The sequence below is a fragment of the Notothenia rossii genome (genome assembly GCF_949606895.1).
Source record: "Notothenia rossii genome assembly, chromosome: 4".
Lineage (NCBI taxonomy): Eukaryota > Metazoa > Chordata > Actinopteri > Perciformes > Nototheniidae > Notothenia > Notothenia rossii.
In genome coordinates this window covers 81,758,671-81,771,471 of record NC_136902.1, presented here as the reverse complement: position 1 = coordinate 81,771,471, position 12,801 = coordinate 81,758,671, and the positions used below count along the sequence as shown (strand labels likewise).

General features: G+C 40.8%; 1 protein-coding gene and 1 pseudogene across 4 annotated transcripts in view; one reads left to right on the top strand and one right to left on the bottom strand.

Annotated features, from left to right (window-relative positions):
- Window positions 1–1,919, top strand: part of nox4 (NADPH oxidase 4) — a 28,018-nt gene extending 26,099 nt beyond the window's left edge. For all 3 annotated transcript variants that reach the window (XM_079675723.1, XM_079675724.1, XM_079675722.1), the window contains exon 18: window positions 344–1,919. In XM_079675723.1, the coding sequence (XP_079531849.1) occupies window positions 344–464 (121 nt within the window). In that variant the 3' untranslated portion in view covers window positions 465–1,919. The remainder of the gene's footprint in view (window positions 1–343) is intronic.
- Window positions 1,920–3,186: 1,267 nt separating this feature from the next.
- On the bottom strand, window positions 3,187–11,211 carry LOC307035882 (tyrosinase-like; annotated as a pseudogene). Its single transcript, XR_013810647.1, has 5 exons — window positions 9,787–11,211; window positions 6,103–6,319; window positions 5,212–5,359; window positions 4,809–4,990; window positions 3,187–4,724 (listed from the first exon to the last, which is right to left on the bottom strand). The product of XR_013810647.1 is annotated as a tyrosinase-like (transcript).
- Window positions 11,212–12,801: the final 1,590 nt, after the last annotated feature.

Below are 12,801 nucleotides of genomic sequence, written 5' to 3'. Positions count from 1 at the left end.
TACGCTTTTTGAAAGCATTTTACACCCTGACAACGTCAACAGGAAGCCGTAACACCTGTCTGTGATGAATCAGAGCCTGTCAGAGGAAGCAGAGGCACTTTCAGCTCTGCCTCTTTACAAACACACGGCCTTCATTGATCTTACTTTGTAAGACAGGCTTTGGTAAAGGCAGGAAATCAGATACAATGTTTGTCTGCTGCTTTAGCCCTTTACAGAAAGAACCTGATCCCTATCAGAGTGAAGCGGCTGACCGCACAAAGGCAGTGACCCTTACACTCACAAGTTATAAGGAAGTCGTTAAACCTGTCTCTCTCTATCTTTCTCCCTCTATCTGTGGTTTCAGTAAGCGGGTCGGGGTTTTCTGTTGTGGACCAAAGGGCATCTCCAAGACTCTTCACAGACTGTGTAACTCAGCCCGATCCTCTGGAACAACCTTTGAATTCAACAAGGAGTCCTTCAGCTGATCGAACGTCCAAGCTGGTTTTATATTTCACTGAAAAACACAACTTTGCCATTTGACATATGAAAGTGGGCAAAAGAACTTGAACATTCACAGACTATATGTAACCCTCCTACGGTCACACAAGACTCAGCAGAAAAACAACCTTAAAATAAAGCCAAACCCACGACTAATGTTCAAATATTCAAGAAGCAAGAAAAACAGAACAGACCAGCCCACTGCTCAGATCCTCCACTAAAGTTGCTGTTGGATTTGATTGTTTCCCTGGCACATCCCCATGGAGTAAATACGTCTTTCATCTTTCAGTGCACCAGGCGGAAACATCACGCAGGGATCAACAGACTTGTCTTTAAAAAACAGTTAATTAAAGTTAACGCAGAGATGGAACCATGTGGAAAACATCCATTGTGAAATCAAGAACGAGTTAAGAGTCTGCCGAATTTAATTTGACCTTTACTTAACACAACAAAGAACCAGTACCAACCAGGCTCTACTGACCAAAAAGTGTCAGTGTGTCCCACTCACAGACCGAGGATTTGAGGATAGCCTTTAGGGAAATGTTGCTTTTCATCATCAGAATCTGCTGAGATTTGCTTTCAAGAGAGATGATGAGTGGACATATAATGGACACCTGATTTAGTCTTTAGCCCAGTTCTAATCTGGCCCTTACACCCTCCCACTTTGTGTTGGTGTTGGATTTACACTCACAGCTGAATGAAGCACCCTTCTTTGAGGCTTAAGGTATAGATACAACGGCAATCTTCATGATTAACTTCTCTACGACAGAAGCAGGAACTATTACGTTTCGTAACCATGTTTTACTATGGAAGAGGCAACCTAAGCACATCCAGGAGAATACAACTTTGAAGCTTTTGGTGGCATTTCTTTTTATGTAAACAAGTCTTTAAGCCGCCTGGTTTTTGCAACAGTCTCTGTAATTATACAACGAAATGAACCCATCTTCTGTGTTTTAAACGTATAAAAGGTGGAAGTAGGGAGAGGGTTTAGGGGCCGTATTCGTATTGGGCCTTTGTTTTACTCTTGTTGTTTGCTGTTCATATACGTGTATCAAAATCTGTCTTGATACAAAGCAAACCTACACTACACCTCAAGCCAGTATTCTTAGTTATTATTATTTATATTGTACATGTAAAGTTATTTTCTTATGTTATGAGAAAAACTTCTGCAGGGTTTTGGAAAAGTGTATGTCATTATTATTTTCTTTTATACATATCTCCAGAAAGTCAAGTTACTGATGCAAAGAAATGAGGAGATGGGGGCTTCTGCAAAGAACCAACATCTTGATATTTCTGATTGTGTGCCTGAAACAACCATGAACCATCAACCATTTATTTAGCATTTCATATTTATATATATTTGAATGTTGAATTGTATGTCTATTTTTAGGAATGTTCTCTTTTTTGGCAAAGTCTGAAATAAAGAGATTTTCTATTTATTATATCTTATATTGCTTGCAAATAATAAGTGGGGAAACATTTACTAATTTCTGGGCCAATTCTATGTTATCACAAAAATATAATTTGAAGTCACGAGTTTGTTTTTGTACATTTTTTTTTTTTTTAAAAACACACTTGCCAGTAAAAAGCATCACCTGTTTACTGGCATTCATTAGATTCATGAATTAAATTAGTTGGTTCATTTCCAAATAGCCATAAAATATGAACTTGGTGTGACATGATGACAACCAAAATGCAAAGATAACCGGATCTTGTTGTTCAATTTTAATGCAACATAATAGTACACAAACTCATGATTTGTTATCATGATACATCTTACTTCTCTTTTCCTCGGAAAGATCACAGTCTCTTGTCATAGCACACTGCTGTGGTCCTTTAGCACCAGCGGTAACACACAAGTGAGATGTGGGAGACTTTCATTGTGCTAAATCGTTTCAGTAAATTTACTCAAAGGAAAGCTGACACAACAAGTCACTGTACAAATACAAGAAAATACTGTAGTGAACTATAAAAAATACTTGCATGTTCATGAAAACATGACAAAAGACTGATTGCATTTTATAATTGAATAACAATTGGCTCTGTGTGAGGTAAAAATATATCCCAAAAATATATTCTGGACGTATAAACCTTTTGGGTTATCTTTCAGATGTTGGCTACCTGATTCTTATCCACAATCTTGATTTCAATTGCCCCTTACTTAAAAAGGTTAGTTCACCTTAATACCAAAAATATATATATATGAAACGCTAAAATCTATTGAAAACTTTAAGATAAGGTTCTTTAATCCTTTCATTGTTTCTTCTAATACATGTTGCTGACATGTTTCCATGCTATTACTATCACAATTCAATTAACTTCACCTGCACTGTATCGCCATAGTTTTAGCAGTAATTATCTGAAATTCAAAGTCAAACAAGATACCGTTGAACATTTCAATGTTTCTTTACTAGAGCTCAATTACACATTTTACCTTGCACCTGGGCTTATCTTGTTTACTTGCATCATGAAAATGCAGCCCCTAATAGTGTGTGTGTGTGTGTGTGTGTGTGTGTGTGTGTGTGTGTGTGTGTGTGTGTGTGTGTGTGTGTGTGTGTGTGTGTGTGTGTGTGTGTGTGTGTGTGTGTGTGTGTGTGTGTGTGTATGGCCGTATCTACCATTGAGGTCACCGAGGTCCGGACCTCGGTAATTTTTTTCGAGCTGTGTATGTATATAACAAAACTTGTGAAATAATTGCACTAAACGGGGTTCTTTGTAGTACTTCCATTTACTGACGATGGGGGCGCTGCATAAATACGTAGCCTCGATTAAAGCAAACAGAAGAAGACGACATGTATCAAGTATCAAGGACCAGCAGATCCTGTGTGAACGCTCTACGTTAGTCAGTGGACGACGTCCGACAACATGCACACTAACTTATATTGCAGTTATAGGCTATAGTTTGGTTTAAATTGCGTGAATAAACTAGAGAGCTAAAGTTAATTACATTGATCCAATGTTAGAAGGATTACCTTTTAACAAACGTTGTAATGCTTTTCTTTCATTTCAATTTGAGTAAAACATTGGAGATATAACATTGTATTGTTTTCTTTTTACACGGACTCAGATATAATGAAAAGACAACGTCAGTCGAAACTCAGCTTTGGTAAGGAAGAGACAGGACAGGCAGAGAGAGAGAAAGTGATGGAAATCAGGGAGGAACTGCAGGTACAGTCACACAAAAGAATGTAGGCTTAATAACCCCATCTATCTATCTATCTATTCATCTATCTACCTATACATATATCCATCTATTTATCTATAACAATGGTCTTCTTTACAATATAGACAATAGGCATAATTGTAAAACAACATACATCGATTGCAGTTATGATGTCATAATAACATACAATTGTATAAAACACAATTTGCTTACATCTTTGTTCTCTTTTGAGAATCAAAGAAAACTGATTTAAAGTAAAAAAAAAAGAATGCAAACAAACAAGTGAAATGAACTAAATTTCTGAATTGCTTTGAATTCACTGGCAGGAGCGACAAATGAGGAGGAGCAAAAAGTGAACAACGAGGGAGAGATTGAACAAAGAGAAAGAGTAGAGGACAGAGAGAGTAATGAACAGGAAGAAGACAGAGAGACTAAAGAAGATGGAAGAGAGGCTGCAGGTTATGGAAAGGAGAGAGACATGGAAAATGAATGTTGACAATGTTTTGTGATCATTTTAGCCTCTAATTCTTGTCCAGATCATTAACAGTAACAATCAACTGATTCTCATGTATTACACTTTCAAAAATAATTTATGCTGACATTGTCAGCCCACTGACATGGTTTGAAATCAATATATTATCCAATGTGTGATCCCCCACAGGACTTAAAAAGCACCTAAATAGATCATGAAAATCCCAAAAATCTCGAGGGGTATCCCCCAAACCCCCCTAACATATTTGGACCTTGGTATTTAGGAAATCCTGGATACGGTACTGTGTGTGTGTGTGTGTGTGTGTGTGTGTGTTCGTACAGTATCAGTGTGCGTTACAGAGTTTGGTATGAAGGTGAGCCTTCCTCTGAGCTGCTCTGCAGTAATGGCTTGTCTCTCTCCAAGGCTCGGCCCCCTCTTCCTCCTCTGGTTATGCTTCTACTTCCTTCTGGCAACAATAAGCAACCGCGGCGACAATTGCACAGATCAGCGCCCCGATCAGCACCCCGAGGATCCCAGCTCCCAGAAGCCATTGCCAGATTTGCGGGGCTTGCTCCAGGAATGGCGTCACATACTCCAGAACAAACCTCTGGCCTGTAGAGGATACAAAAGTTTGACGTTTAGGAAATGTTGTAGAAACACTTTTTTACTGGCCTTGTTTTGTTGTTCTATACTCACCAGGGTCCAACAGGTAGGCATACTCAAATCCTAGAGCCTTATCGGACAGGAAGTAGTCTCCGTTTCTGTACAGAGGCATGAAGGGCACCATGTAGTCACCATCATTGTGGCCGATGGAGGCATTGGATCGTGGGTAGTGGGTCCGGAGAGGCTGGTGGGTTCTGAGCCAGCGCTCAAAGATGCTGGAGAAGGGAGAGAAGGAACAGAGAGTCATTATTTCCATCATATACTACTCTGTCCCTCGAGCCCCACTTGACTTAATACTTCTTACTTTTTTTTTGCCTCTTAACTTATTTTCTCTTTGTTCATCTTTACAAACACAATTGGGTATACGCTGCACTAAGTGATGCTGTAACCATAAAGGATTCTCTCTTCCTGTGTGTATTAATAAACTTCATTGTACTTGTCAATGAAAGCATGGTGCAGCAGGAATATGGGGTCGTTGGCTGAGCTCTGCACTGAGGACATGGTGCCGTTCATGAAGACATGCAGGGCGTTGTGCATGTTGTTCTGTTCTGGAGCTGCCATACCTGTCTTTGGACTGGCAAAGCCTGCGAGAGGAAAGAAAAGTAAAAACATGTATATAGGAGAAGAGAATCAAAGAGAGACATGTTTACATGCGTCAGGCATGTGATTAGAGTGATCATCAGTGTAGACAAGCCCTACATTTCTACTAAAGACATTTGTTGCAGGAATGTTAAAAGTCACTTAAAAGTTATATATGACGTTTTAACAGTCACATCTATTTGTGGACAAGAAAACGTGAATCATTATTTTGTTGATTGTTATGGCTTGGTATTTTACGTGCCCTCAGACTCTTTGTTTTATTAGGATCAAGGGAGGCGTGTGGCACAGTGGACTAGTGTGTTGGTGTTCGGATCAGGGGGGCACAGGTTCAAACCCCACAGCAGTCAACATGTCGTTGTGTCCCTGGGCAAGACACTTCACAACAAATTGCCCCTGTGGGGATTGCCCACAGTTTTGAGTATGGAAGTCGCTTTGGATAAAAGCGTCTAACATGTAATGTAATTAAAAATAAAACGATGTTACATTTTAAAAAGCCTGGATCATGGAGACAATCTGTTATCTGGGAAGTTTGACCTGAAGTTTTTCACATCACTATTTGTTCTTTTTATTCTTTGATGCAGACAGACATGTACTTGTCTACCCTTGCAGGAACTAACTGCATACATAGTCTTCCACTTGATTGGATGGATTAGACCAAAGATTGGATTCAGCTTTAATTGTTAAGAATTATAATAACGTGCACAGTGTGTGTGTCTAACACCCCTACCCTCTATGACATTTCTAAAGCTCCCATTGGCGCATTTGTCCATGGATCCCGACTCGTACTCCGAGAGGCCCACAGTGAAATCCACATCAGCTGTTGTGGGGAGTCTTGGCACGCGGTTGCGGTCATGGTTGTCAGGGTTGCGCAGCAGTGGACCCTCCCCTGTGGCGTTACACAAGGCTTCTCTGCTGTTGTACTCCTCGAGATGGGTGCAGATCACCTACACACACACACACACACACACACACACACACACACACACACACACACACACACACACACACACACACACACACACACACACACACACACACACACACACACACACACACACACACACACACACACACACACACACACACACACACACACACACACACACAGTAAGTTACGTAGGTTTAAGGCTCATAGACCTTCCTGAGGCTCTTCCCCAACTAGAAAATGCATTTCCTGCAGAAAATGCGTGCGAATGCTGTAAACTGTGAACATTTGTGGCTGAATTTAGCTGAAAATGCAGAAAAAGCGGAATATGTTGTTAGCTGAATGGTAGCTGCTTTTAGCTAAAGAAAAAATACAGAAAAAGCTTAATATTTAAAAGAAAAGGTTTAAAAAAAGGTATAAACAACAACATGTATAGCCTTGATGTCCTGAAATAGCTGAATAATTTAATAGTTGAATGGTTTCTGCAGCTGAAAATAGGCTGAAGGAGTTAAATATCAGAACTAAGTAGTGGTGAATGAATTTGTATAAAGAAGAGAAAATAAAGTAAAAAGGCTTTGGAAAGCAGCAGAATATTTGAACTGCAAACTTTTGAACTAATTTGATGGTGAATTGTCTGTCGCCATGGCAACACCCCATAATACGCTTAGATGTTTTGATGGCTGCATCGTTAACAAACCTGTGAAGTTTTGGGCCATTTCGAGCATTTTCACTGAAGTTATGAGAAAACCGTGTTTCATTGTGAGCATTGTGTTGCCATGGCAACGGCATTTGAAGAAATCTCAAGTTTCCCGTAGATGTCTTCACGGCTGGACTGTTAGCACACATGTGAAGTTTGAGCACTTTTTGAACATTTTCATAGGAGTTATACATTACATTAGGACAGTGGTTTTCAAACTGTGGGGCGCAACCCCTGGTGGGTCGCGGAGGTACTGCAGGGGGGGCGCGGGAAGATTTTTTTGTTTTATTATTTTCTCCTTTTAGCTTTGTGAAGCACCTTGAGATGACATTGTTTTTAAAGTGTGCTATACAAATCAAATGTATTATTATTATTAATATTATTATTATTCAATTGTAAACAAACACTGCTCGAAAATATCTCTGGCTGTGGGCATAATGCTGCCTTTTGCAACATCCTACTTTTGTGAAATAGGCTTTTCTTGATGCCATCAAAACGAAATACAGATCAAAGCTGAACATTGAGAATGAACTGACAGTGGCAGTCTCAAAACAACAGCCCCGGTTTGAGAAGATCTGAGAGGGAAAGCAAACACACACAAGTCATTGATAGGCTATGTGTGGAATAGGAATGGTAAAGTGATGTGATCGTTTGCAATCTGCAGTAGAAATAGTAGTTTATTAATATATTTTCCTTAAAGAAATTTGAATTTAAAAATCTACTACTCTGGGAAGAAGGCCTGCTAGTTTTAATTAGGCCAAATGAATTCACAGTATCTATTACAAGCACTTTTGTTCATGTGTAATATAATACAATATACAATTATAGTTGGATCTTTGTATGTTATTATTATTAGCAGAGAAAATGCAATGTTTTTACAACAATATACAATTAATCCTACCAATATAGATGGGAACCGGGTTGGGGGGTCCCGAAAATATTTCCAATTACCCAAGGGGGTCCTGACTGAAAAAGTTTGGGAACCACTGCATTAGGAGGTTACATTACTCTCTCTTCTCTCTCTCTCTTCTCTTGATCGCCCTCTCTCTCTTGATCATTCATCTCTGTCTGTCTGTCTGTCTGTCTGTCTGTCTGTCTGTCTGTCTGTCTGTCTGTCTGTCTGTCTGTCTGTCTGTCTGTCTGTCTGTCTGTCTGTCTGTCTGTCTGTCTGTCTGTGTGTGTGTGTGTGGCTCCAATCTGCCCAGCAACACCATGACAACCAACAGCAGCACTGAGTCCCATAAGAATGCATTGAGGAGTATATCTGACAATGTTGCCACCTGTTCAAAAACTATGGCTCCTATTAAAAAATTGCCAGACCGTGAGCATCAGGGAACCCCAATTAACTGAAATCTGTTTGTTTTTTGGGTTTTGTGTGTAAAATGTGGAGATGGGAGCAGTTAATCTAAAGTGTACTTCTCTCTGCTCTGTAGAAAGATCCGGAACAATTTAACAGGGGAATCAATTGGGAGCGAGCTGGACTTTTTCTCTCTTCTTGCCCTCAAGAGGCATTTTTTCTTATTTTTCTTTTTTTCCAAACTAGGAGAGGTTTTCCTACGTTTTTCATGAAAAAATATGTCGATGAGGAGGAGTGTAGGGTTTGGGAATTATGGCAAGTTTAAAACATTTTCGGGGGAGAATTTCAAGCTCTCCTGCACTCTGTTTTGAGTTTAAAGCACTCTAGAGTTAACGAGCTGCTCCCATCCACTCTAATGTTAAAATCTGAAAAAGTCCTCTCTGCTAAGCTCCAAACTAAGTTCAATATCTCAAAAAGTGTAAAAGATATCAAAAATCTTTTATACAAGTCTTATAGCTGAAGGTATTATGATCATTTGAAAGTTGGAATGTGTCTGGCTGAAATTGTGTGGAAGGAGAAGCATTTGGTGCAAAGTGTAGGAGAAGTGGAAAAAAAGAGTTTAAAAAGCTGAATATTTCAAAAAGTATGAAATATTTTTAAAAAGTTGAACGTTTCCCATCAATTGCTGAAAAGGCTGAATAGTTTAATTTTTGAATGGTTTCTGTAGCTGAAAATAAGCTGAAGTTATGGAGAGTCAAAGTATTGGCTCATCTCCCATTGACTTCAATGTTAAAAAAAGAGTTTAAAAAGCTGAATATTTCAAAAAGTATAACATATTTTGAAAAAGTTGAATGTTTCCCATCTATTGCTGAAAAGGCTGAATAGTTTAATATTTGAATGGTTTCTGTAGCAGAAAGTAAGCTGAAGTTATGGAGAGCTAAAGTATTGGCTGAAATAATAATAAGGGGAAGAATAAAGAATCTAAGTACTATAGTGGAATGCTGTAAACAGCATTCGCACTAATAAGGGGATTAAAGAAATCAAAGTACTATAGTGGAATGCTGTAAACAGCATTCACACTAAATATCAAAATGCAGAACATACAAACTACTGCAAGTTTCTGGACAGATTTCTCTCAATAACTGAGAAGACACTATCTTTGATATTTTCCCTGTGGTCTACAGCCTCTGAAGTAGGGTTTTCCCTCTGATCTGTTATGTTGAATGAATCCCTTAAGGGCAATTCTTAAAAAAAAGAAATGGCAGGTTTCCAACCAAATCGCACATTTCTTTGAATTAAGAGGCCAAACCAGCTTTAGAAGCAAACATGCATAGTGCAATAGGGGAAAACTAGCCTTTGTTTGTTTCCTGGAGAAAGGAATCTTTTTTTTCCTAATAATGGATAAGAAAGATTTGCTAATAGATCAACAAATAGTTCAACGTAAAGTTTTCACTCACAATGAGATTCAGAGAAATAGCATTTATTTTCTCACCTTCCATGAGGAGAAGACTGAAGCGGGGCTGATGAGGTTGGGATTGAGGGGGCTGCGCCCCCCATCAGAGCGTCGGTGCATACCTCACAGGTCTGGGCATCCCTCCAGTCCCAGTATGGGATAGTGAAGTTAAAATCTCCAGTCAGCTTTCTTATCTCATTCTCCCAGTGGAGCAGGAAGACTCTGTGCCATGGCAAGAATGCAGCAGATTCATGGGCAAAGTCAATATCTTTCCACACGTTCCCTGGCTCTTCCAAGAAGGCATCCCGGGTAGCGTAGTAGTGCATCCATACAAAGAGATCATAGGAGTTGATGTCAGAGAACATGGGGTTCTCACCGTTTTCCCCCATCTTTTTTCTTGTTGCCGTTGAGATCACATAGTCAGCGTTGATGGTGCTCTTTGCCAGGATCAGATAAGAGGTGAACTTCTGTTGCTCTGCAGGTGACATGGTCAGGATGTTCCTGCGCACTGACTCCCTGTACTCAGCACAGTTTGAACCCCAGTAACCAAACCTGCATTCACCACAGTTATAACCTCCATAGTTTCCAGCACAACAACAAGTCCGGTTAAAGAACTCTACAGGCCAACGTTCTCTGTCGTCAATCCCTCTGTGGGGGTACTGGGGCCCATGGGGCTCATCGGAGACCTCCACCTCGGTGCAGAAACCACGTCCTGACATAGCACCGCATTGTGAGCCATCCCCGTCCCACACAGGGCAACACTCTTTGGTCCGTAGGCCCTCTGAGTTGGCACATGGGCGAGGAAATTGGCATAAACAAGTCCCAATGAGTTGCAGCAGAACTATAGATACGTACAAGTTCTTCATGATGAAAAGTCAGTGGAGCTCCAGTCTTAACTACAGTGGGAATGTGAAGTCCTGCTAAGAAGATGCTCAAATTAAAGCCTGATGCCTTCACAGACTGCAGCTGAAAAGGTTAGACTCAAAAGCAACACAGAGGAGTACGTTACCTGCCAGAAAGTTATATCTAGTTAGTAGGGTACAAGCAGAGAAATACAGGATTGCTGTTACCTGTATTTATACAAGCACTAACGGCCCGTCCACACAGCGGCGTGTGTTGAAGCTTGCCGGCGGGCGTGTCTGAAACTCGACCAACAACCAATCACATGAATCTCCCGCCCCTGACACACAAGCAGCGGTTTGATTGGCTACAGCTTGTACTGGCATATGATTCGATTGGCTGACGCTTCTGCAGAGGCTTCAAAAGTTGAAGTCACCCCATTCAAAGTGAATGGTGAAGCTTTCAACGCGCACCGCTTTGTAGACGGGCCTAGACTTACTTCTCAAAGGTTGTAGCTTGGAGATTTCTGAAACTTGCTTTCCCTCTATGCCACCATCTAACCCTCCACCAAACCTCCTTCCACCTCTCCCTCTGTTAAACCCATCCAGCAGTCTCCTGTTCTCTCCCTAATCATTGAGCCGTTTTAGGGGCTGTCCTCTGACAAAGTGTGTGATCTCATTGTGATCTCACGCACTCAGAAAGGCACACACACAAGCCCTCACACACCATCACATGCTCAGGATAATATTCCCCCCCTTAGCAAATTCTGGCCCGGAATTTATCCAGTTTGCATTAAAAATGGGAAAAAACCAGGGATGAAAGACTAAAGAATGTAAGAAGATTTACATTTTAAATTACAAAGAACATTAATGAGAATTAGGTCTTGTGCCAGTGACCTTAAGCTGTGCACGTTTTAAGTAGGGCCAGACTTTAGGTTAGTTGTTCCCAGGGGTTAAGTTGGGATTTGATATGTGGGGGCGACGGTTTCACTTTTCATTTGCCCTACAAGATGGGCGCTGTAAGTGATGAAAGTGCAGGGGTGTTGGCTTATCAGGCGTCCGCAGCTCACAGCTAAAGTGGGCGTGGGAGCGAGCGAAAGAGATAAATGCAATTTATGTAAACAAATATTTCCAAGGCACTCCCTTATAATTATTGGGATGAACAGGTTTGAAATCATTTCAATGTATACTATAGGACAGTAAACCAAAAATACATTTAAAAGTTGAGAGATACAAAAATATGCATAAATAAATGTTAACTAGGTAAAATAAGATATGAATGAACAACAAAAATAAAATAAGTTGGACTTCCGGTTATGGCGCTGAGCTGAGAGGCTGACACTCCCCAGAACGGTTGCTATTCCTACTAAAATCCTATTCTAATTAATCGGAACCACCTAAAACTGCATGGTATTTGCTTCTAAACCCCCACAACATCCATTATGCCACAGAAACCGTCAAAAAAAAAAAGAAAAAAGGCGGAAAACTCAACAGAAGACGGAGCAAGTGAGGACGCCATGGCCACGCTACAAGGCGACAACTCAGCTAGCAAGGAGTGCAAGGGTAGCTCAGAAGCTAACGCTACCACTGACAACACCGACAATGCTATTCTACAAGCAATAAATGGCCTGAAGACAGAGTTTTCATCTAAACTGGATGGGCTACTTGCAGCAGTCAACAGCGTTAAAAGTGAGCTGACCAGTTGTCAGAAGAGAATATCCGAGACGGAGGAGCGAATATCAAACGCCGAAGATGACGTCGTCTCCCTGCAGAGGAGAGCCGTGAGCCTAGAAGAACAAGTTGCCAAGCTTACCTCGAAACTGGACAGCTCTGAGAACAGGAGCAGAATATCCAATTTACGATTGGTGAATTTACCTAAAGCGGCAGAAGGGAAGGATATTTGCGCATTCCTGGAATCCTGGCTCCCTGAAGCCTTGAGATTAGCGCCGCCAGCCTCTCCTATTGTTATCGAGCGAGCCCATCGGCTCTCTGGCCCTAAACTTGCTGGTGGCCCGCCTAGACCACTGATCATGAAGATCCTTAATTACAAGGTTAAACTCTTTGTTCAGAATGCTGCAAGACAAATGGGTAAAATATTCTACAAAGATCGCCAAGTGATGCTGTTCCCGGACGTCTCTGCAGAGCTGCATAAACAACGGAGGAGATTCGATGGAGTTAAACGGAGGCTGCGGGAGATGGACGTCCAATATGGAAT